Raw genomic sequence first — 21,906 nt, forward strand, 5'->3', positions numbered from 1 at the left:
CGTAGTCTTCACTGAAAGGTAGCCCCTCTTTTATGTTTTAGTCTTTCATTTATTTGTTTGTTTTAATAAGAACCCTTTTCAGGATCTGAAGCCCCTTATGCTCCTTGAAGTTGCCATTTTTTGTTTATCTGTGTAGAGATAAAGTCTGTATGGGCGCTGAAATGTTTTCCAACGTTCCAAATTTTTTTCACTGTAGATAAAACTTGCTGAATCTAAGATGCCAATTCGAAGCCGTAAGATATCTATAGCCTTTTGCAAATCAGCGGGGTGTGGGGGGGGAGGTAACGGGTAATATTAAAATTCCTGGATATTTTGCAAAAGTTTCTATCTAACACGTTATGAGCTTTTAAAAATATGATTTAGTGTCCCCTTTCCATTCCCTAACTCAGCTTTATCTTCTGGCCGGGACCTTCCTTTCAGTGTCTATTTTTGCGTATGTAAAATTGCGGTTTTAAAAGTGCCTATCAGAATCGCGGAAGCCCAAGAGCTAGAGGTTGCTGTGAATCCTGTGACATCATGGCACTCTAGCGAAGGCAGTAAAGTGAGACTCTGTCTCTACAAAAAAAATAAAAGTGCCTATCACAAATGTAGCTAGCTATGCACAATTGTAGCAGTTGCACAGCGCCTGGTACTTAAGCCCTTAGTATAAGTAGTAATGTAAAGGTCACAAGCCATGGGGAGCTTGATGTTAGTTCTAACTGTGCTATTAACTGCTGACTTTTATGAAATAAAGGAATCATTAGAAACCCTTCCAGTTACATATAATCTGATTGTGCCTCCTTTGTAAGGCTCTTTTATTCTCTCATAACCTGAAAAATTCTTCTAAAGTCCATGGAAATCAGTTTCCTGAGATAATACCAAAGCCATTGTTAGAAAAATAGCCATATGAAGTGTTTTCTGGGACATGGTAAATGCTCTGTAAATGTTAGCTGTGCTTCATTTTCCCCAGGAGAATGTGAGTATCACAAGAGCAAGGACCCTGCGGGGGTCATTGCTGTGTCAAAAGCAACTGAACTGGTGATGTGACACCTTGAATTGAAGTAAAATAAATAGTATAAGCACCCTGCCCATTCAAGGTTCCCTGGACTTTAGTTTTTACAAGAGCAGATAAAGGAATCACTAAATTTGCTTCCAATTCTACAGTAATTAAACCTACACACAAGACTAAAATAATGAGCCATATTAACCCCAGCTCATTATAATACTAAAATTTCCACCTTAAAAAAGAATTAGTCCATTTTTTGTTCATAAGATGGATGTACTAACATAATTCTTCACTACACTTACATGCCCTGCACTTCACCCCAAACATATAATAATATATTTATACTTTTTCATTTTCAACCTCCATAAAAACCTCCCTGCTAATCAGGGAGGTAGATTTAAGGTAGCCTATGCCTCCCTGTCCCAGTTAACACGTCTTCTGAAATAAATCCTTTCTCCCGGGCGGCGCCTGTGGCTCAAAGGAGTAGGGCGCCAGCCCCCTAGGCCAGAGGTGGTGGGTTCAAACCCAGCCCCGGACAAAAACTGCAAAACAAAAAAAAGAAAAATCCTTTCTCCCTTAACAATCCTCGTTATCTCAGTAATTAGCTCCGTGCAGCGAATAACATTAAACCCCGCCTCGTGAGTTCGATAACCTGACAGTTCTTCCTGCCCTTCCCGCCTAGGGAGTGCTAAAGGCACTTTAGAATTAGAGCCTGGGCGGGGCCTGAGGATCAGGACCGCCCACGTTGCCACGGAGCGACCCCGCCCCCAATGGTGCCATCCCAGGCCCTGATTGGCTGGACAGTCGGCTGCCTCTCCCGAAGTGTCCGCCGCCGCCATTGTGCGGCGCTGGTCCTCTCAAAGGGTGCTAGCTGTGCCTGGGGCGCTCTTCCCCGCTTTTCGCTTTCCTGTCCCGGCAGGTCCGGGACTCCCGTCAGTGCCCGTGCGGGCGCCGGCATGTGGCTGTGGGAGGACCAGGGCGGGCTCATGGGCCCCTTCTCCTTTCTCCTCTTGGTGCTGGTGGTGTTGACACGCAGCCCCTTTAATGCCTGCCTCCTCACAGGCAGCCTCTTCATCTTGCTGCGCATCTTCAGCTTTGAGCCGGTGCCTTCCCACAGAGCCCTGAAGGTGCTTAAGCCCCGGGACCGCGTTTCTGCCATCGCCCACCGCGGCGGCAGTCACGACGCGCCCGAGAACACGCTGGCGGCCATTCGGCAGGTGAGCCCCCCACGCCTCGGGCCCCTCGGTCCTCCAGAAGAACTTGGATTTCTTTACGTCCTTCCACGGGTTCCCTGGGCTCCCCGTTGTCAGTTCCTCTCTCGTCCACAAGGAATACGTTCCGGTGGCCCTTGATCCCTTCCAGTGTCTAGGAATCTCCCAACTACAGATGTTTGCAGACCACAGCAAATATTTATATAGTTGCTACGTGCTACATATCGAGGTTACAGCCAGCAACAAGACCCTAAGGGACCCTGCTTTACAGAGCTGACACTGGAGTGGGAGAGACTGGCCTTAAACAAGTAAACACATAAATAAGATACTTTAAGAAAGTGAAAAGTGCAATGAAAAACAGAGTTATGAGATAAAGAATGACTAGGGGCGGAAGGAGTTATACAACTTTAGGCAAAAGTCATCAGAGAAATCCTCTCTGAAGAAGTGGCATTTGAATTGAAACCGCAATTATGAGAAGGAGCCAGCCAGGGAAAAGCAAATGTTGAGGTCTTGAGATGGGAATGGTGTTGGAATGTTCAGGCAACAGAAGAAGCGTTATGTGGCCTGACTTCAAGGAACAGAGAGCCCAGGGTGGTTTGTCAATACAGTACAAAATGGGCCGGGTCAAGTAGGGTCTTGGTCAGTCATTGAGGTTTTGCTAAATCCATCACCTTTCACAGGACAATAGTCTTTGTTTTGTCCTCTAAATTACTTGAGTCATCTCCTTATCATCTGTACTCCTAAACACATTCACTCTCACGGAACCCTGGCAGCTGAACTCAGGTTCAAGTTTTGCCTCCCTTTTCCACAAGACATCCCTGTGACTCTTGATACCACCTGGTTTTTGACAGTCTCCCAACTTCATGATAATGCCAGCTTGTATAGTAAGAGGGCTTTTCAGTTCATTAGGCATATTTGCATCTGTGTAAATATATCTGACCCTCTTATTTCTTTGTGATATTATTTTAACATTGAATGGATAGGGAAACCATGATTCAAAGCACACACAGCTCCTTCTGGAATTTAGCCTTCTGATTCCATGCCTCAATACTCTTTGTCATAGATGATAATATGTTCCAGGATGTAAAAACTTGGCTTGTTTGTCCAGCTGGGGGGTGATATTGTGTAATGAAGAAGTTAGTTAAGTTCCCTGTGTCCCCCATTCATGGTTGTGACTAGGGTGTGCCGCAAGCAAGGCACCCTTTGGCACCTCTCTTAGCCCTCCTCTCAGCTCTGTCCTCAGTGTCACCATCTGTAAAATGGGAATAATAATGCTATATAGCATATAGGTTGTGAGGATTCAGTGAGCTAAAATACATAAAGTAAAGCCTGGTAGGACTCACACAGATATAAACTATTTATTCCAAGAATCCAAAGATGACGTGATTCTTTAAAATCAAAGTAAAAAATTTAAGTCTAAGGCAGCGCCTGTGGCTCAGTGAGCAGGGCACTGGCCCCATATACCAAGGGTGGCAGGTTCAAACCCGGCCCCACCCAAACTGCAACAAAAAAATAGCCGGGCGTTGTGGCAGGCGCCTATAGTCCCAGCTATTCGGGAGGCTGAGGCAAGAGAATCGCTTGGGCCCAGGAGTTGGAGGTTGCTGTGAGCTGTGTGACGCCACGGCACTCTACCGAGGGCCATAAAGTGAGACTCTGTCTCTACAAAAAAAAAAAAAAAATTAAGTCTAAAGAAGGGTACATGTGAAATTTACTAAGTGTAGAACATAAATGTCTTAAAACATAAATGTCTTAAGAAAATGCCCTGAAGGCTATGTTAGCCAGTTTGATGAAAATATTTCAAATTGTAGATAAAACCAGCACCTTGTACCCCATGATTGCATTAATGTACACAGCTATGATTTAATAAAATAAAGTAAGGAAAAAGGTCAGGTGGGCAACCTTTGACTTCACGGGGAGCAACTAATTTCTTTGTGTATACCAAGGTTAAACATCTCTTACACTTCTCTTCACTTGGTTCTTTGTGATGGAAGAGAAACAGAACAGCTTTTTAAAAAATAAATCTAGGGTGGCGCCTGTGGCTCAGTGGGTAGGGCGCCGGTCCCATATGCCAGAGGTGGCAGGTTCAAACCCAGCCCCGGCCAAAAAAATAAATAAATAAATAAATAAAAAATAAATCTAAAGCTATGGAAGAATGTATTTTGCATTCTTAAACTCAGAGAGGCCTGATGAAGTAATATATATAGGTAGTCCCCAGGTAACGAGTGAGATAGGTTCTTTAGGTTTGTTCTTAGATTGAATTTGTATGTAAGTTGGAATAGATACCTATTACCTGTAATAGCCTCCGTTTATAAATGAAAGTTGTATGTAAGTTGGCTGTTTGTAACTTGGGGACTGCCTATACATATGTTAGTATTACATTTTGTTTGCTATTAGATACCATTGTCATATAAAGAAGGATGATAATTACTATAAAAAAAGCACATAATTGTCTTCCATTTCATCTTTACCTTGATGTAAGTTGCCTTAAAGTATAGCTCACTATTAACTGAGTGCAGAAAGTATTTTTAGGTATTTACTGACAGATGTGGCAGCTCGACTAGGAACATGTTTGACTGAATGCAAATCATACTAAATGATGAGGAAGTATGTATGTGAAATACACATACACCTCTAGTGTTTCATATCCTCTTGTGTTACAAAGAGATTATATTAAATTACATTCATGTCTTATATATTTAAGTTGAGCATGTCTTCGTGTAATGTAATAATGGTAATAAACATTGTGCCAAGTTAGTTCCTGGTCTTAAGAGGAAATGAGATGTGGTAATTAAGCTTGTTAAAATATAAGGTCATTACCAGGGAACTTTTTAGTCATAACTTCTCTGTTGACTTCAAACGAAATGTGGTAGTCCTCTGTATCTGTGAGTTCCCATTCCTGAGATTCAACAAAGCTAGATTGAAAATATTTGGGAAAACAAGCAAACAACAACAAAAAAAAAACAATAAAAAATAACAATACAGGCGTGGTGCCATAGCACAGTGGTTACAGCTCCAGCCACATGCACTGAGGGTAGTGGGTTCGAGCCCGGCCCAAGCCAGCTAAACAGCAATGACAACTGTAACAAAAAAAATAGCTGGGCATTGTGGTGGGTGCCTGTAGTCTCAGCTACTTGGGAGGCTGAGGCAGGAGCATCCCTTACGCCCAAGAGTTTGAGATTACTGTGAGCTTTGACACCATAGCACTCTACCTAGGGCGACAAAGTGAGACTCTGTCTCAAAAAATAAAATAAAATAAAATAACAAATAACAATACAATGTTAGAAACTAATACAGACAAAACCAGTACAGGCTTGGTACCCGTTGCTCAGTGGTTATGGCGCCGGCTATATATACCAGGGCTGGCAGGTTCAAACACCAGCCTAGGCCTGCTAAACAACAATGACAACTACAACAAAAAAATAGCTGGGCGTGGTGGTGGTAGGAGTCTGTAGTCTTAGCTACTTGGGAGATGAGGCAAGAAAATCGCTTAAGCCCAAGAGTTTAAGGTTGCTGTGAGCTGTGATGCCACGGCACTCTACCTAGAGTGACATAATAAGACTCTGTCTCAAAAAAACAAAAAAAATTTAAATGAAACTAGGTTGTTTAAGGAACTGCTGAACATCCTTTTACTTAAAGTCACAGTTTCCAGAAACTCATTGATGACATTTGGTGAGGACTACATATAAAAGGATGTCTGTAGGTTATGTGAAAATACTGTACCATTTTATATAAGGGTTTGGGGCATCAGCTGATTTTGGTATCCCTGGGAGCCCTGAAACCAATCCTTCCTGGGGATACCAAGGGACAACTGTACATACTTTTATTTCCATCAAAGTTTGTTTTTTGTCCTATCCTCTTATCCCTTTTTATGTTTGCTGCTCATACCACATACCTTATATTCTTAAACATTTTACTATGTAAAAAAATCAAGGAGGACGTTCTGACAGTGGTAGAATTTCTGGTGGATTATAAACTAGATATAGAATACTTGATGTACGTGAAATAAATGTGTTCCAAAATCAGATATACTATCATATTTTAAACAATGGCAAAGGAATGAAATTATACCCACAGTACATTTACTACACAGGGACTAGAATGAAAGTACAAATCAGGTCATATCCTGCTATTATTTAAAACCCTCCAGGGACTTCCTATTGCAGTTAGATAAAATCAGAAAACCTTTTGTTTTGTACCTTTCTCAAGGCCCCTGCTCTCTCTGTTTGAGCCACTCTTGGTGTTTGTTAGGACACTTCTGGCTTCATGTAATAGAAAACCCAACTTCAAATATCTTAGTCAATGAGCAGACTTATTATCTCACATTGCAGGAGAGAAGTATGTGTGTGGAGGACGTCTGACCTCCAGCTGTTCAGTTTGTGATTATGGACAGCCCAGGTTCTGTTGACTGATTGTATCTGCTAGCCTTCGTTGTAATTGCCAGGTGGCCAGTGCAATCCCAGGCATCACATTTTTTCTACCAGAATCCAATTTCAAGGAAAGACTCTATTCCCTCTTTCTTGTGTCTGAGAAGCCTTCCTTCCTTGTGGGGTGGAAATAGTTCAGGTTGTTACTCAAACACAGAAGAAAGCTGAACACTGGGGCAGAACATGTCTCCATTGTCGGGGGAAAAAAGAGAAATAGATTTGTAGGTAATCAACACTTTCTGCCACCTGGGGTGCCCTTCTACCTTGTGGCCTTGGTATTATACTTGGTTTCTTCTGCTTGAAGACCCTTTCCCCAGCTCTTTGTATGATTACTCCTTTTTACCATTAAGGTCTCAGCCAATTCAAATGACATATTCTCAGAGAAGACTTCTCTGGTCTCCTTGTCTAGTGATCCCCACCTACCTTAACTTCACATTACTCTATTTTCTTCTTCAAAATATAAAAAGTATTTATCATTATTATGATTTATGTGTTACATGTTTGTAATCTGTTTCTTCCTACTTAAATGTAAGATCCATGATCCTTTTCTCTCTTACTCACCACTATCTCACTGCTTAGATCAGTGCCTGATACATAGGCACTCAGTAAATATTTGTGGACTTTCCTCTCTTGCTTACCACTAACTGCTTAGAATGGTACCTGATAAATAGTAGGTACTCAGTAAATACTTGTTGGAAGTACTACGGAGTACAGATAGTCAGTATGTCCATTGAGGAAAGATACTCAACTTTATTAGCCATCAGAGAAATGCATATTATTAGTAAAACCACAATGAAATGTCACTTCATACCTACCAGAATGGCAATCATCAAAATAACAAGGGTTGGCAAAGATGTTGAGAACCTTCCTACACTGCTAGTGGAAAAATAGTCTGGCAGTTCCTTTAAAGGTTAAATATATAGTCACTATATGATCGAGCATTTCTACTTTTCTACTCCAAGAAAATTGAAAATAAGCCAGCCATGGTAGCATACACCTATAGTCCTGTAGTCAGAGTGCCAGAATGGGGAGCAAGAGCCAAACGTTCATGTGGGTTAAAGGTGTCCTTTGTTAATAAGATTCAGAATGCCAGGAAACAGGGAAATTATTCTCAAAGCCTTCCTTACTTTGAGAAACTTCACAGAATTCTTATACCATCCCCCAGAGTTACTGTTTTTAGCTGTATATCACCCAGCCCTCTAATCTCTAGCCACAGGACTCTCTCACATTCTTTATCTGTTCCATCTGTTGGTTTTTCTTCAGCCCAGGGTCAGGATGACCTTCATGGTGTCAGGTGGGGGAGTGGTGGGTGTGACTGATACTGGTGGATGGTAATTGATAACTAGTTACATCTTTTTTTTTTTTTATTGTTGGGGATCCATTGAGGGTACACAGAACCAGGTTACAGTGATTGCTTTTGTTAGATAAGGACCCTCTTATATTTGTGTCCCATCCCCAAAAGGTGTATCCCATCCCTTGATCTCCCATCCCTCCCTCCTTCCCTTTCTCAGCTCTCCCCATCCCCCACCCCCCACTGTGTACTAGGACCTTAACTGTCCTCATATTAGAATTGAATACATAAGATTCTTATTTCTCCATTCTTGTGATGCTTTAATAAGAATAATGTGTTCCACCTCCATCCAGGTTAATATAAAGGATGTAAAGTCTCCATTTTTTTTTTTTAGTGGCTGAATAGTATTCCATAGTGTACATATACCACAGCTTGTTAATCCATTCCTAGGTTGGTGGGCATTCAGACAAAAGCTTGATAACTAGGATCTACAGAGAACTTGAATTAACAACATAAAAAGAGCCAACAATCCCTTAGATCACTAGGCGAGAGAGATGAATAGAATCTTCTCTAAAGAAGACAGACGAATGGCCAACAAACGTGTGAAAAAGTGCTCATCATCCCTAATTATTAGAGAAACGCAAATCAAAACCACCCTGAGATATCATCTAACCCCAGTAAGAATGGCCCACATCACCAAGTCTCAAAACTGCAGATGGCTGCGCGGCTCCTGTGGCTCAAAGGAGTAGAGCGCCGGCCCCATATGCTGGAGGTGGCAGGTTCAAACCCAGCCCTGGCCAAAAACTGCAAAACAAACAAAAAAACTGCAGATGCTGGCATGGGTGTGGAGAGAAGGGAACACTCTTACACGGCTGCTGGAACTGCAAACTAATACAACTTTTTTGGAAGGCAGTATGGAGCACCCTCAAAGAACTCAAGCTAGACCTCCCATTTGCTCCTGCAATCCGATTGCTGGGCATCTACCCAGAAGAAGAAAAGTCCTTTTACCACAAGGACACTTGCACTAGACTGTTCATTGCAGCTCAATGTACAACACCAAAATGTGGAAACTAGTTAGGTCTTTAAGTAACTTTTACAGCTAAGGGGGCAGGGGTTTGAAGCTATTTCTCCTCTTACAGTCCCAGCTATTAGGGAGGCAGATGTGGAAGGATTGCTCGAGTCTAGGAGTTAGAAGCCAGCCTGAGCAATATAGTGAGACTGAGACTCCATCTTCAAAAAAAAAAAAAAAGAAAAGAAAAATTGAAAACATGTATCCACCCAAAAACTTACACATGAATGTTCATAACAGCATTGTTAATAATTTCCAACAAAGTGGAAACAACACACATGTCTGTCAGCTGATGAATGGATGAATAAATCTGGTATATCCACACTATAAGATGTTTATCCAACCACAAAAAAGAGTGCAGTCCTAATACATGCTGTAACATGGAACCTTGAAAACATTATGCTAAGTGAAAGAAGTCAATCACAAAAGACTACTTATTTAATTCTATTAAATAAAAGGTCCAGAATAGGCAAAGTAAGTCATGGAGACAGAAAGTAGACTGGTGGTTGCCAGGGGTTGAGATGGTGGGAGCAGAAATTCATACTGACTGCTAATGGGTACCAAGTTTCCTTTTGAGTGTTATGAAAATATCCACAAATTGATTGTGGAGATAGTTCCAAAACTCTGTAAATATACTGAAAAACCATTGAATTGTTCACTTTGAATGGGTGAATTGTTTAGTATATAAAAGTTAGTAACTAAAAAGGATTATGATTTTCAACTTGATCAGAATGGAAAATCTCGTTGAAAAACCTCTGTGCCATTCTGTATTATGAGAGTAGTAGAGTCGATGGTTTTCTTCACAGTCAGTCACCATTAAGTAAGTTCTTACGGTGTATTAACTTACATTACAGGGATTAGTTTGAAAGATAGATTTCAGTGAAACATTTTAGAAGCCATTTAACACATTAACTGCCATGTGAGTTATGAACTGTTTTTCAAGTTTCACATTAACTTCTTACACTATTTTCAAGTTTTTATATTACGTTTTATTGTATGTTTTAGGATCATTTTGTTTTATAAGTTTTTTTCTGTTTTAGTAAATAAAACATATGGCCCCAAGGAAAAAACTTTTTCTAGTGTGGCAGTGTGTTAAATATAATGAATTTGTCAAAGCAAAACTTTTTTTTTTTTTTGAGACAGAGTATCACTATATCACCCATGGTAGTGCCGTGGCATCACAGCTCACCGCAACCTCCAACTCTTGGGCTTAACTGATTCTCTTGCTTCAGCCTCCCAAGTAGCTGGTACTACAGGCGCCCACCACAATGCCCAGCTATTTTTGTTGTTGTCGTTGTTGTTGTGTTTGTTGTTTTGCAGGCCCAGGTGGGGTTCAAACCCGCCAGCCCTGGTGTATGCGGCTGGCACTGTAACCACTGAGCTACAGGCACTGAGCCTAAGGCAAACTTTTTTTATCAACTTTATCAAAGTATTTACATACAATAAAAGATATTTTAAGTGCACATTTTGATGAATTTTCGTAAATATGTACAACTCAAATCCATTTCCTAAAATATTTTTTTGTGCCCTTTTAGAAGTCAGCTCCTACCCCTGCATCTGACACATGGCAAACATGGATCTGAACTATATTGTACTATACTACTACTGAACTTTATTGTTATAGTTCCGAACCAACAAATAACATAAAAATGTAATAAAAGTGCAACATTTGTGTAAGCTAGTTTATGTGAAATTTGTATGTTTAGAAGAAAAAAATATTATGATAAGATAAATTTCCTAACATAAAAAGATGAGTATGAAGTAGAGGCATACCTCATTCTGTTGAGCTTCGCTGTATTGCACTTTGCAGAGAATGTGTTTTTTTACAAATTGGAGTTTTCTGGCAGCCTTGCACCCAGCAAGTCTGTTAGCTTCATTTTTCCAATAGCACATTCTCATTTCTTGTCTATGTATCACATTTTGGTAATTCTTATAATATTTCAAGATTTTTCATTAGTATTATATCTGTTACGGTGATCTGTTACTATTGTAATTGTTTCGGAGTGCCACAAACCCTGCCCATATAAAATGGTGAACTTAATCATTGCTGTGTGTGTTCTGATTGCTCTACCAAACAGCCATTCTGTCTTCCTCCTCAGGCTTCCCTATTCCCGGAAATACAGTAACATTGAAATTAGGCCAGTTAATAACCTGCAGTGGCCTCTAAGTGTTCAAGTGAGAGGAAGAATAGTAGCACATATCTCACTTTAAATAAAAAGCTACAATAACTAAGCTTTTGGAAGAAGGCATGTGTAAAGCTGAGATAGGCAGAAAATTAGCTGGCCAAGTTGTGAATGCAAAGGGAAAATTCTTGAAGGAAACTAAGAGTGCTTGCTATTCCAGTGAACACACGACTGATATGAAAGCAAAACAACATTATTGCTTATATGGAGAAAGTTTTAATGGTCTAGACAGAAGATCAAAACAGCCACAGCATTCCCTTAAGCCAAAGCCAAATCCAGAGCAAGGCCCTAACTCTCTTCAGTTCTTTGAAGACTACAACAGGTGAAGAGCTGGGCGGCGCCTGTGGCTCAGTGGGTAGGGTGCTGGCCCCATATACTGAGGGTGGCGGGTTCAAGCCCAGCCCTGGCCAAACTGCAACAAAAAATAGCCATGCCTTGTGGCAGGCACCTATAGTCCCAGCTTCTCAGGAGGCTGAGGCAAGAGAATCGCTGCCAAGGAGTTGGAGGTTGCCGTGACCTGTGACGCCATGGCACTCTACCAAGGGCGATAAAGTGAGACTCTGTTTCTAAAAAGAAAAAAAAAAAAAAGGTGAAGAGCTGCAGAAGAAAATTTGAAACAGAGACAGGTTCATAAAACTTTAGGAAAGGGGGCGGCGCCTGTGGCTCAGTGGGTAGGGTGTCGGCCCCATATACCAAGGGTGGTGGGTTCAAACCCAGCCCCAGCCAAACTGCAATAAAAAAAAAAAATAGTCGGGCATTGTAGCAGGTGCCTGTAGTCCCAGCTACTCGGGAGGCTGAGGCAAGAGAATCACCTAAGCCCGGGAGTTGGAGGTTGCTGTGAGCTGAGATGCTACGGCACTCTACTGAGGGTGACAAAGTGAGACTCTGTCTCTACAAAAAAAAAAAAAAAAAAACTTAAGGAAAGAAATTTTCTGTGTAACATAAAAGCACAAGGTGAAGCAGCAAATGCTGATGTAGAAGGTGCAGCAAGTTATCCAGAAGATCTAGCTAAGATCCTTAGTGAAGGTGCCTCCTCTGAACAGATTTTTAGTGTTCAGCAGCCATCATTATCAAGGTAAGACCCTCCACTAGCAAAAACATCATTACTAAGTGAAAGCTCAGATGACTGTTAGTGTGTATATATATGTGTGTGTGTGTATATATATATATATATATATTTTTTTTTTTTTTAGAGACAGAATCTTACTTTGTCACCCTCAGTGGAGTGCTGTGGCGTCACAGCTCACAGCAACCTCCAGCTCTTGGGGTTAGGTGATTCTCTTGCCTCAGCTTCCCGAGTAGCTGGGACTACAGGGGCCCGCCACAATGCCCAGCTATTTTTTTGTTGTTGTTGTTGCAGTTTGGCCTGGACTGGATTCAAACCCACTACCCTCAGTATATGGGACCAGCACCCTACTCACTGAGCCAGAGGAGCTGCCCAATTGTTAGCATTTTTTAACAATAAAGTACATTTTAATTGAGACGTATTCATCATTTTTTAGATAATGCTTTTGCACACTTAGTAGACTATAATATAGTGTAAACATACCTTTTATACTATGTATACACTGGGAAACCAAAACATTTGTGTGACTTTCTTTGTTGAAATATTTACTTCACTATCATAGTCTGGAACTGAGCCTGCAATATCTCTGAAGTATGCCTGTATATACTAATATATGAATTAGAACCAGGTGTTTATCTTGTCTCTATAATTGGAATAACATAGAAGTGTTGGTAAAGAAAGTTGAAAGCAGTCATTAGACAATGTGGTCTAAGAAACTCTAATATAGTGTTTCTTTTTCTTTTTAGACAGAGTCTCACTTTATTGCCCTCAGTAGATGCTGTAGCGTCACAGCTCACAGCAACCTCCAACTCCTGGGCTTTAGTGATTCTCTTGCCTTAGCCTCCCAATTAGCTGGGACTATAGGCTCCCGCCAAAACGCCCAGCTATTTTTTGTTGCAGTTTGGCTGGGGCCAGGTTCAAACCCGCCACCCTTGGTATATGGGGCTGGCACCCAACCACTGAGCTACGGGCACCACACCAGTGTTTCTTTTATAGAACTTTTATTTTTGTCTTTTGTCTTTGGCCTTAATAAACCACTTAGAAAAAAACAAATGAACTATTCATTTGTTTTAGTATTCTTGTTAACATACCATGTCTCACCATTTTTTTTTTTTTTTTTTTTTTTTTTTTTTTTTTTGTGGAGACAGAGTCTCACTTTATGGCCTTCGGTAGAGTGCCGTGGCCTCAGCTCACAGCAACCTCCAACTCCCGGGCTCAAGCGATTCTCCTGCCTCAGCCTCCCGAGCAGCTGGGACCACAGGCGCCCACCACAACACCCGGCTATTTTTTGGTTGCAGTTTGGCCGGGGTGGGGCCCGAACCCGCCACCCTCGGCATATGGGGCCGGCGCCCTACCGACTGAGCCACAGGCGCCGCCCCCATGTCTCACCATTTTGTGTTGTAGTCAAATAAAGATGAACAGAAGTATAATTTAATCCAATTATAGTGCCGGCAACAAGGAATAAGAATAATATTTATATTACAGTGAGAAAAATGTACCATATGTTTTATCTTATAAAATATATAGCCTGTGCTGACATACCAGTACATTATTCTGTCTTTAATTTATAAAAGCCCTATCTTTTAAAATAATCAGTATAGATTATTGAAATGACTTTTTCCCTAGGCTTTCCTAATCATAATGGCTTATATGTACAGAGTGACAACTCTGAGCCAGGCATAAAGCTTGGTAATTTACATGCATTATTTCTAAATCTCCACAACTCCTCTTAGTATCATTATAGAAATATCATTTTAAAAATGATAAAACTGAGGCTAGAATGGGTAAGTAACTTGACTAAATGACATAGCTAGTTAGTGATGAAATTGGGATGGGGGTACGGATATCAAGGTCATATATGTGAAGACCAAACTTTGACGTTCAGAAGAAAATATAGTTGTGTATCTTTTGCACATGAGAGTAGGAAAGGATTTTTTTTTTTTTTTTGTAGAGACAGAGTCTCACTTTATGGCCCTTGGTAGAGTGCCGTGGCCTCACACAGCTCACAGCAACCTCCAACTCCTGGGCTTCAGCGATTCTCTTGCCTCAGCCTCCCGAGTAGCTGGGACTACAGGCGCCCGCCACAACGCCTGGCTATTTTTTGGTTGCAGTTTTTTGGCCGAGGCCGGGTTTGAACCCGCCACCCTCGGTATATGGGGCCAGCGCCCTAAGGACTGAGCCACAGGCGCCACCCAAGGATTTTTTTTTTAAGTAGAAAAATTTCTACCTGTAACGGTTAAAAGTGATTAATTATATTACCTTTAAAAATTCAGTAGACCCTCCATAATTGACCACCTCCCTACACTGACCACCTCCTTAAGTTGACTTACTTTTTAGAGACTGGACATGCACCACACGTATGTATCAGTAGAGTAGGCCTAGTTCCTTATGTTGACTGGTTTGTTACAGTCCCTTGAGTGGGCAGGTTACAGAGGTTCTACTATATAGTGTTTCCTAGAAGCAGGCTTGGTGTTTCTGTAGAGGGTGAGTTAAACCAACAAAACTCGACTCATCTTGTTTATGTCAAAGTAGTGAGCTATGTAACTCATCAACAAACACGAGGTAATCTTCAGAGCTACTGTACCGACCGAGTAGGTAAACAGTGGAATTTGTCTAATTATTTGTAAGCCATTGATGACCCATATAGTTAAAGCATCCAGAGAAAACTTAAGTTCCTTGAGTTTCCCTGTCTGCCACTGTGAGAGTGGGATGGGTAGGGAAATTTGAAGTTTTAAAGGATCAGTCAAGAGTTAAAGTAAGGTTAACATCCGTGGAAAACAAGTCAGGGTTGCTTTTTGGTAGGAGAAGCGGAAGGAATCAATAAGAACAGTTATCTAGGCCTGGTGCAGTGGCTCACACCTGTGTAAACCTAGCACTCTGGGAGGCTGAGGCAAGTGGATTGCCTGAGCTCAGGAGTTCAAGACCAGCCTGAGGCAGAATGAGACCCTGTCTCTAAAAATAGCTGGGCATAGTGGCGGGCACCTGTAGTCTCAGCTGCTTGGGAGGCTGAGGCAAGAGAATCACTTGAGCCCACGAGTTTGCGTTTGCTGTGAGCTATGACACCATAACACTCTACCGAGGGTGACAAAATAAGACTGTCTCAAAAAAAACCCCAAAACACTATCTACTTAGCCTTGTTTGTCTTCTGAGTGTTTAGATGCAAAATGATGTTTGTGGCCATTTGACAGTAATATTGCTGATGTTTTTGTTAAGGCAGCTAAGAACGGAGCAACAGGAGTGGAGCTGGACATTGAATTTACTTCTGACGGGGTTCCTGTCTTGATGCATGATAACACAGTAGATAGGACAACTGATGGGACTGGTCGATTGTGTGATTTGACATTTGAACAAATTAGGAAGCTTAATCCTGCAGCAAATCATAGACTCAGGTAAGTAGTTTATTGTCACTTAAACATATCTTTTAGCGTTTATTGGAGGTCACAGACTAGGCCCCTTCTAATTACATTTCTGCTTCAAGAGAGTCATTTCACTTTGTTTTGAACTATAAATGGGTTTCCTAAGTTAGGAGCAGGTGCCAGAAACAATAGAACTTTGGCGTTATGTTTTTAATCTTTCCAACTGAGAATTATTCTTATGATAATACTCTGTCTAGTCACTAACAGTTACTTTGTACCGTCATTTAAATTATAGAAAGATAAAGGAAAACAGAACTTCAAAAAAATAAATAAATAAATTATAGAATCATGGGGCTGAAAGCAATCACTTGCCTTCATATACTCCAAGAAACAAATTATACATTCTTTTAAATCTTTGAGTAGTAAGATCACCTTTTAACCTAACCCTTTTAATTCTTCATATCCTTGTAACAAGCTTCTGAGGAATCACACTTATAGAAATAGTATCCTGGAAATCATCTAGAATAGTACTGTACAGTAGAACTTTATGCAATGATGGAAAGACTGTGCTATCTGATATGGTAACCAACTGTATCTACTGAGACCTTGAAATTGGCTTGTGAGACTGAGGAAGTGAATTTTAAATGTAAATTTAAACTTAAATAGCCATATGTGGCTACCATATTAGATAGATCTAGATCATAGATCTAGATCAATCTTGCTTTCAGAGAAAATCCCAGAAAAGTTAAATGACTTACTTGAGGACACAGAACTGGTACGTAAAGAAACCAAGTCTAGAATGTAGATATCCCAGTTTCTAGTTCAAAGAAACATCCACTATATCATGCTGTTTTTTGTTGCACCCAATGTCTCTCAACCATGTGAGAGTGTAAGGTCTTTTAGATGACTAATTTGAGTCCCTCCTGGTATGTTTAAACTGGTAGCTTCCAAAGTATATATATCAGAACTAGTCCTATAAGATATTCTGCAAGAAAAGTGTTCTGTGATCAAATAACATCAGACACTATACTCTGGTTATTCCTCTTGGGGACATAAAGTCCACATCAATCAATTCTTAACTTTAACACAGAGTTTCTCAAACTTATATGACCATAGAACCCACACCCTGACCATCACTAGTAGCTATAAATACTCTTAGAATTGGTATATTGGAGGCGGCGCTGTGGCTCAGTGAGTAGGGCGCCGGCCCCATATGCCGAGGGTGGCGGGTTCAAACCCGGCCCCGGCCAAACTGCAACAACAACAACAAAAAAAAAAATAGCCGGGCGTTGTGGCGGGCGCCTGTAGTCCCAGCTACTCAGGAGGCTGAGGCAAGAGAATCGCGTAAGCCCAAGAGTTAGAGGTTGCTGTGAGCCGTGTGACGCCACGGCACTCTACCAAGGGCGGTACAGTGAGACTCTGTCTCTAAAAAAAAAAAAAAAAAAAGAATTGGTATATTGGGTAATGTATTTGGAATGTAGTCATTTGAATCCCTCTCCTCTTGTCTTTGTAATACTGAAAAGGGCGTGCTTACTGTTATTGAGGTAATATCAATTATCTGAACAGCGATCAATACTCCTTGAATATTGAGTGTTTGACCCAGTGATTAAGTTATCATTCTCCCTGAAAGACGGTTTAGACTTTATTTTCCTAGGATAGGAAAGAAATTCAAGTCAGCCAAAGGAAATCATACTGCAGACTGGAAAGAATATTGATAATACTTGAAAGTTACAAGTCCAGGCTGTTCTTGAGTGTCATTAGAGATTTCATTGCTCTGCTGCGTGAAAGAGAAAGGCTGGCTTTAAAATTACCATTGTAGCTAATAAGATTTCAAGCTAAAATTAATACTTAAAGCAAAAAATGCTTAAGGTCAGCATCACCCTTAAAAATTTCTTAAGAAGGCATATCAGAGGCAGTGTACCATCTTAATATATTTAACACAACTAATATTTGCTCCATAATTAGAACAGAATGTGTTTTCTTTGATTAAACACTAAATGAAATAATTGGCATGTTTAGGGACCATGTTGTAGGAAAAAATAGATATTCTAAAGTTATGCCCACTGTGGTGAGATGCTTATCCTAAGACGTGGAGAAGGAGACTAAGACTAGTCAAACTAGCCTCACAACAAATTCAGATCTCCCATCTTTCTCTCCCAGGGAATAGACATTAACTAGAAAGGTTGGCAGAATTACCTATAAGACTTAAATTATTCTTATTCCTTTTAAAACCCAAGATTTTATAGTTAAAATAATATAGTTGAATTACCATAAGTTAAATTATGTACAGTAAAATTTCAAACAAGAGAAAAGCTGATTTCTTATGTCAAGAACTTAGCCACCATTTTCAAAAAATTATGTATTAGAAAAATAATTATTGGGCAGCTCCTGTGGCTCAAGGAGTAAGGCGCTGGCCCCATATACCAGAGGTGGTGGGTTCAGACCCAGCCCTGGCCAAAAAAAAAAAGAAAAATAATTATTTTAAGCAGTTACATTTAAATAAATGCCCAATATCGTCAGTAGACTTATGTATTCCTACAAATTTCTCCTGCATAGAGTTTTACTAGAGAAATTATAATCTTAAGTCTGATTTCTCCAACAGCAGCATATACCATGCCCTTTGGTAAGGAGGGTTACTTATTATGTTATTAAATCAGTAGAAATTTAGTGGTTTCCTAAAAATTACATGATTTTTGTCATTCTGCTGTTTTTTGGTCAAGAAATTTGTAATTTTAACACATGAATGTTCCTGAAGGATGGCACACCAGGGGAGGGTATAGAAGGTTTGCACCCTTTTCCCCATGACTCACCCTATGCATCTCTTCATCTGTAGTCTTTGTACTATCCTTTATAATAAATCAGTAAACATGAGTAAATGTTTTCTGAATTTGTGCATGTAACTCTAGCAAATTAGTTGAACCCAAGGGAACCCCAATTTAGAGTCAATCAGAAGCACAGAATTACTAGAAAAGGAACATCTATAACATAAGAAAACAAAGACTATCAATCTCTAATCTCTAGTTTGTGTTCAGCTGTCTGTGTCAATTCTACTCATCTACTAGTCTTATGTTGTCAGTGCTAACTTATTACCAGGATCTGAATTAAAAATATCTTGGGCACCACCATGAGGTCCAGTTGCCTGACCCTTTATAAAAGTGCTCGTGCAAGCCATTTACTTGTTGCTTCTTACATAATTACATCCTCAACTATTTATGGTTAAAAGACACAACATGGGTGGGAACACTCCTACAGTGCATCTTACACGAGTACATGTGAAATTTACTAGGTGTGGAATATAAATGTCTAAACACAATAATTAAGAAAATGCCGTGAAGGCTATGTTAGCCAATTTGATGAAAATATTTCAAATTGTATATAAAACCAGCATATTGTACCCCATGATTGCATTAATGTATACAGCTATGATTTAATTAAAAAAAAAAAAGACCACAACATGTTTGAAGGTCTCATACAATATAAAGGAAATTCGTGATTACATTTAGTGTATACTTAGTGGATACTCTTAATCTACTCAGTCCCAAGTACAATAAACTCTGAATAATATGATTAAATAACCTCCATCGTGATTCTTTCAACCTTTACGTTGACTTTGTTAACATTTGAATTGGTTGCCTTGGTGAAGAGGTGTAGCAGAAACTATTAATAGATTTGTAACTATTAATACTGCTTGGGTCAAATTTACCAGCCACTGTTCTGGATTAAACTAAGGATTAAAAATGAAAAATTATGGCCTGAAAAATTCTATGTCTAGTCTGCACAGAATCTGCATATGGATGTATATAATAGCCTTATTCATAATTGCCAAAATTTGTAAATAACCAAGATGTTCTCCAGCAGGTGAACAGATAGATAAACTGTGATACATCCAGATAATGGAACCTTATTCAGCACTAAAAAGAAATAAGCTATCAAGTCACAAAAAAATAAGAAAAATCTTAAATGCATTATTACTAAATGAAAGAAGCCAATCTGAAAAGGCTACATACTGTATGATTACAAATCATTTAGATAGAAAATCAACAGAGAAACACTGGACTTAAACTGCCTAATATAGACCAAATGGACCTAACAGACATTTACAGAACATTTTTTCCAATAGCTGCAGAATACACATTCTGCTCATCAGCACATGAAACATTCCCCAGAATAGACCATATTTTAGGCTACAAAATAACTCTCAACAAATTTTTAAAAACTCAAAATCATACGAAGTATCTTCTTAGACCACAATGGAATAAAACTAGAAATCAATAACAAGAGAAACTTTGGAAAAATGTATAAATACATGGAAATTAAACAATATACTTCCAAACGACCATTTGGGTCAATGAAGAAATTAAGAAGGAAATAAAAATTTTTGAGACAATTGAAAAAGGAAACACAATATACCAAAACCTATGAGATATAGTAAAAGCAGCTCTGAGAGGAAAGCTTATAACAACAAATGTTATATCAGAAAAGTAGAAAAACTTCAAATAAACAACTGAACAATGTATCTCAAGGATATAGAACACAAGAACAAACCAAACCCCAAATTAGTAAAAGGAAAGGAATAATAAAAGTCAGAGAAGAACTAAATGAAATGGAGACTATAAAAAAAAAAACAGGCTTAGCACCTGTGGCTCAAGCGGCTAAGGCGCCAGCCACATACATCTGAGCTGACAGGTTCGAATCCAGCCTGAGCCCGCCAAACAATGACAGCTGCAACCAAAAAAAAAAAAAAAAAAATAGCCAGATGTTGTGGTGGGTGCCTGTACTCCCAGGTACTCAGGAGGCAGAGACAGGAGAATAGCTTGAGCCCAGGAGGTAGAGGTTGCTGTGAGCTGTGATGCCACAGCACTCTACCCAGGGCAACAGCTTGAAGCTCTGTCTCAAAAAAACAAAAACAATACAAAGGATCAATGAGACAAAAAATTGGTCTTTTGAAAAGATAAAATCGGGCGGTGCCTGTGGCTCAAGGGGTAGGGTGCTGGTCCCATATGCCGGAGGTGGTGGGTTCAAACCCAGCCCTGGCCAAAAACCAAAAAAAAAAAAAAAAAAAGAAAAGATAAAATCAAACTGCTAACTAGATTAACAAAGCAAAGAGAAAAACTGAAGTAAATAAACTTAGAAATGAAAAAAGGAGGCTGGGCATGGTGACTCACTTCTATAATCCAAGCACTCTGAGAGGCTAAGGCCAGACGATCACTTGAGCTCGGGAGTTTGAGACCAGCAAGAGCAAGAGTGAGACCCTGTCTCTACTAAAATTAGAAAAAATAGCTGCGCATTGTGATGGGTGTCTGTGGTCCCAGCTACTCAGGAGACTGACACAGGAAGATCACTGGAACCCAGGAGTCTGAGGTTGCTGTGACTTAGGTTGACACCACGACACTCTAGCCTGGGCAACAGAATGAGATTCTGTCTCAAAAAAAAAGAGAGAGAGAGACATTACAACTGATACCACATAAATACAAAAGGTCATTAGTCTTTACAAAAAGACTATTATGAATAATCATATGCTAACAAATTGGAAAACAGAGGAAACAGATGAATTTCTGGACACATACAACCTACCAAGATAGAGTTAGGAAGAAATAGAAATCTTGAACACACCAGTAATGAGTAACATAATTGAATCAGTAATAAAAAGTATCCAGGCAAAGAAAAGCCAAGGACCAGGTGGCTTTACTGCTGAGTTCTACCAAACTTATAAAGAAGAACTAATACCAGTCCTCCTCAGACTGTTGCCAAAAACTGAAAGGAAGGAAATTCTTCCACTCATTCTATGAGGCCATAATTACTCTGATACCACAACAAGACAAGAACTCAACAAAAATGAAAACTCCAGGCCAATATCCCTGATGAACACTTAGGCAGAAATTCTCAACAAAATACTAGCAAACAAAATCCAACACATCAAAAAGGTAATACACCATGATCAAGTGGGATTTACCCCAAGGATGCAGATGATTCAACATACACAAATCAATAAACACAATACGTCATTTCAAAAGAAAAAAAAAGATAACCATATGATCATGTCAGTAGAGAGAGAAAAAAATAGTTGATAAAATTCAATAACCCTTCATGATAAAAACTCTCAACAAACTAGAAGGAACATGCCTCAACATCATAAAGGCCATATATGACAAATCCATAGCTAACCCTATCTTGTGGAATGGGGAAAAGCTAAAAGCCTTTTCTTTAAGAACTGGAACAAGACAAGGTGCTCATTTTCATCATTACTAGTCAACATAGTCTTAGAAGTCCCAGCAGTGCAATCAGTCAAGAAAAAAATAAAAAGCATTCAAATTGGAAAAG

The 21,906-nt window shown here is 39.8% G+C and overlaps 1 protein-coding gene across 3 annotated transcripts in view; it reads left to right on the forward strand.

The window, feature by feature from the left end:
* The first annotated feature begins 1,803 nt into the window (after nucleotides 1-1,803).
* GDE1 (glycerophosphodiester phosphodiesterase 1) overlaps nucleotides 1,804-21,906 on the forward strand; it is a 41,562-nt gene continuing 21,459 nt past the window's right edge. Inside the window, exons 1-2 of one of the 3 annotated variants that reach the window (XM_053556255.1) lie at nucleotides 1,804-2,202; nucleotides 15,443-15,618. In XM_053556255.1, coding sequence (XP_053412230.1) covers nucleotides 1,942-2,202; nucleotides 15,443-15,618 — 437 coding nt within the window. In that variant the 5' untranslated portion in view covers nucleotides 1,804-1,941. The remainder of the gene's footprint in view (nucleotides 2,203-15,442; nucleotides 15,619-21,906) is intronic. The other 2 variants (XM_053556256.1, XM_053556257.1) reach the window with 2 other exon arrangements.

This window comes from Nycticebus coucang, chromosome 12, assembly GCF_027406575.1.
Source record: "Nycticebus coucang isolate mNycCou1 chromosome 12, mNycCou1.pri, whole genome shotgun sequence".
NCBI classification, from domain to species: domain Eukaryota; kingdom Metazoa; phylum Chordata; class Mammalia; order Primates; family Lorisidae; genus Nycticebus; species Nycticebus coucang.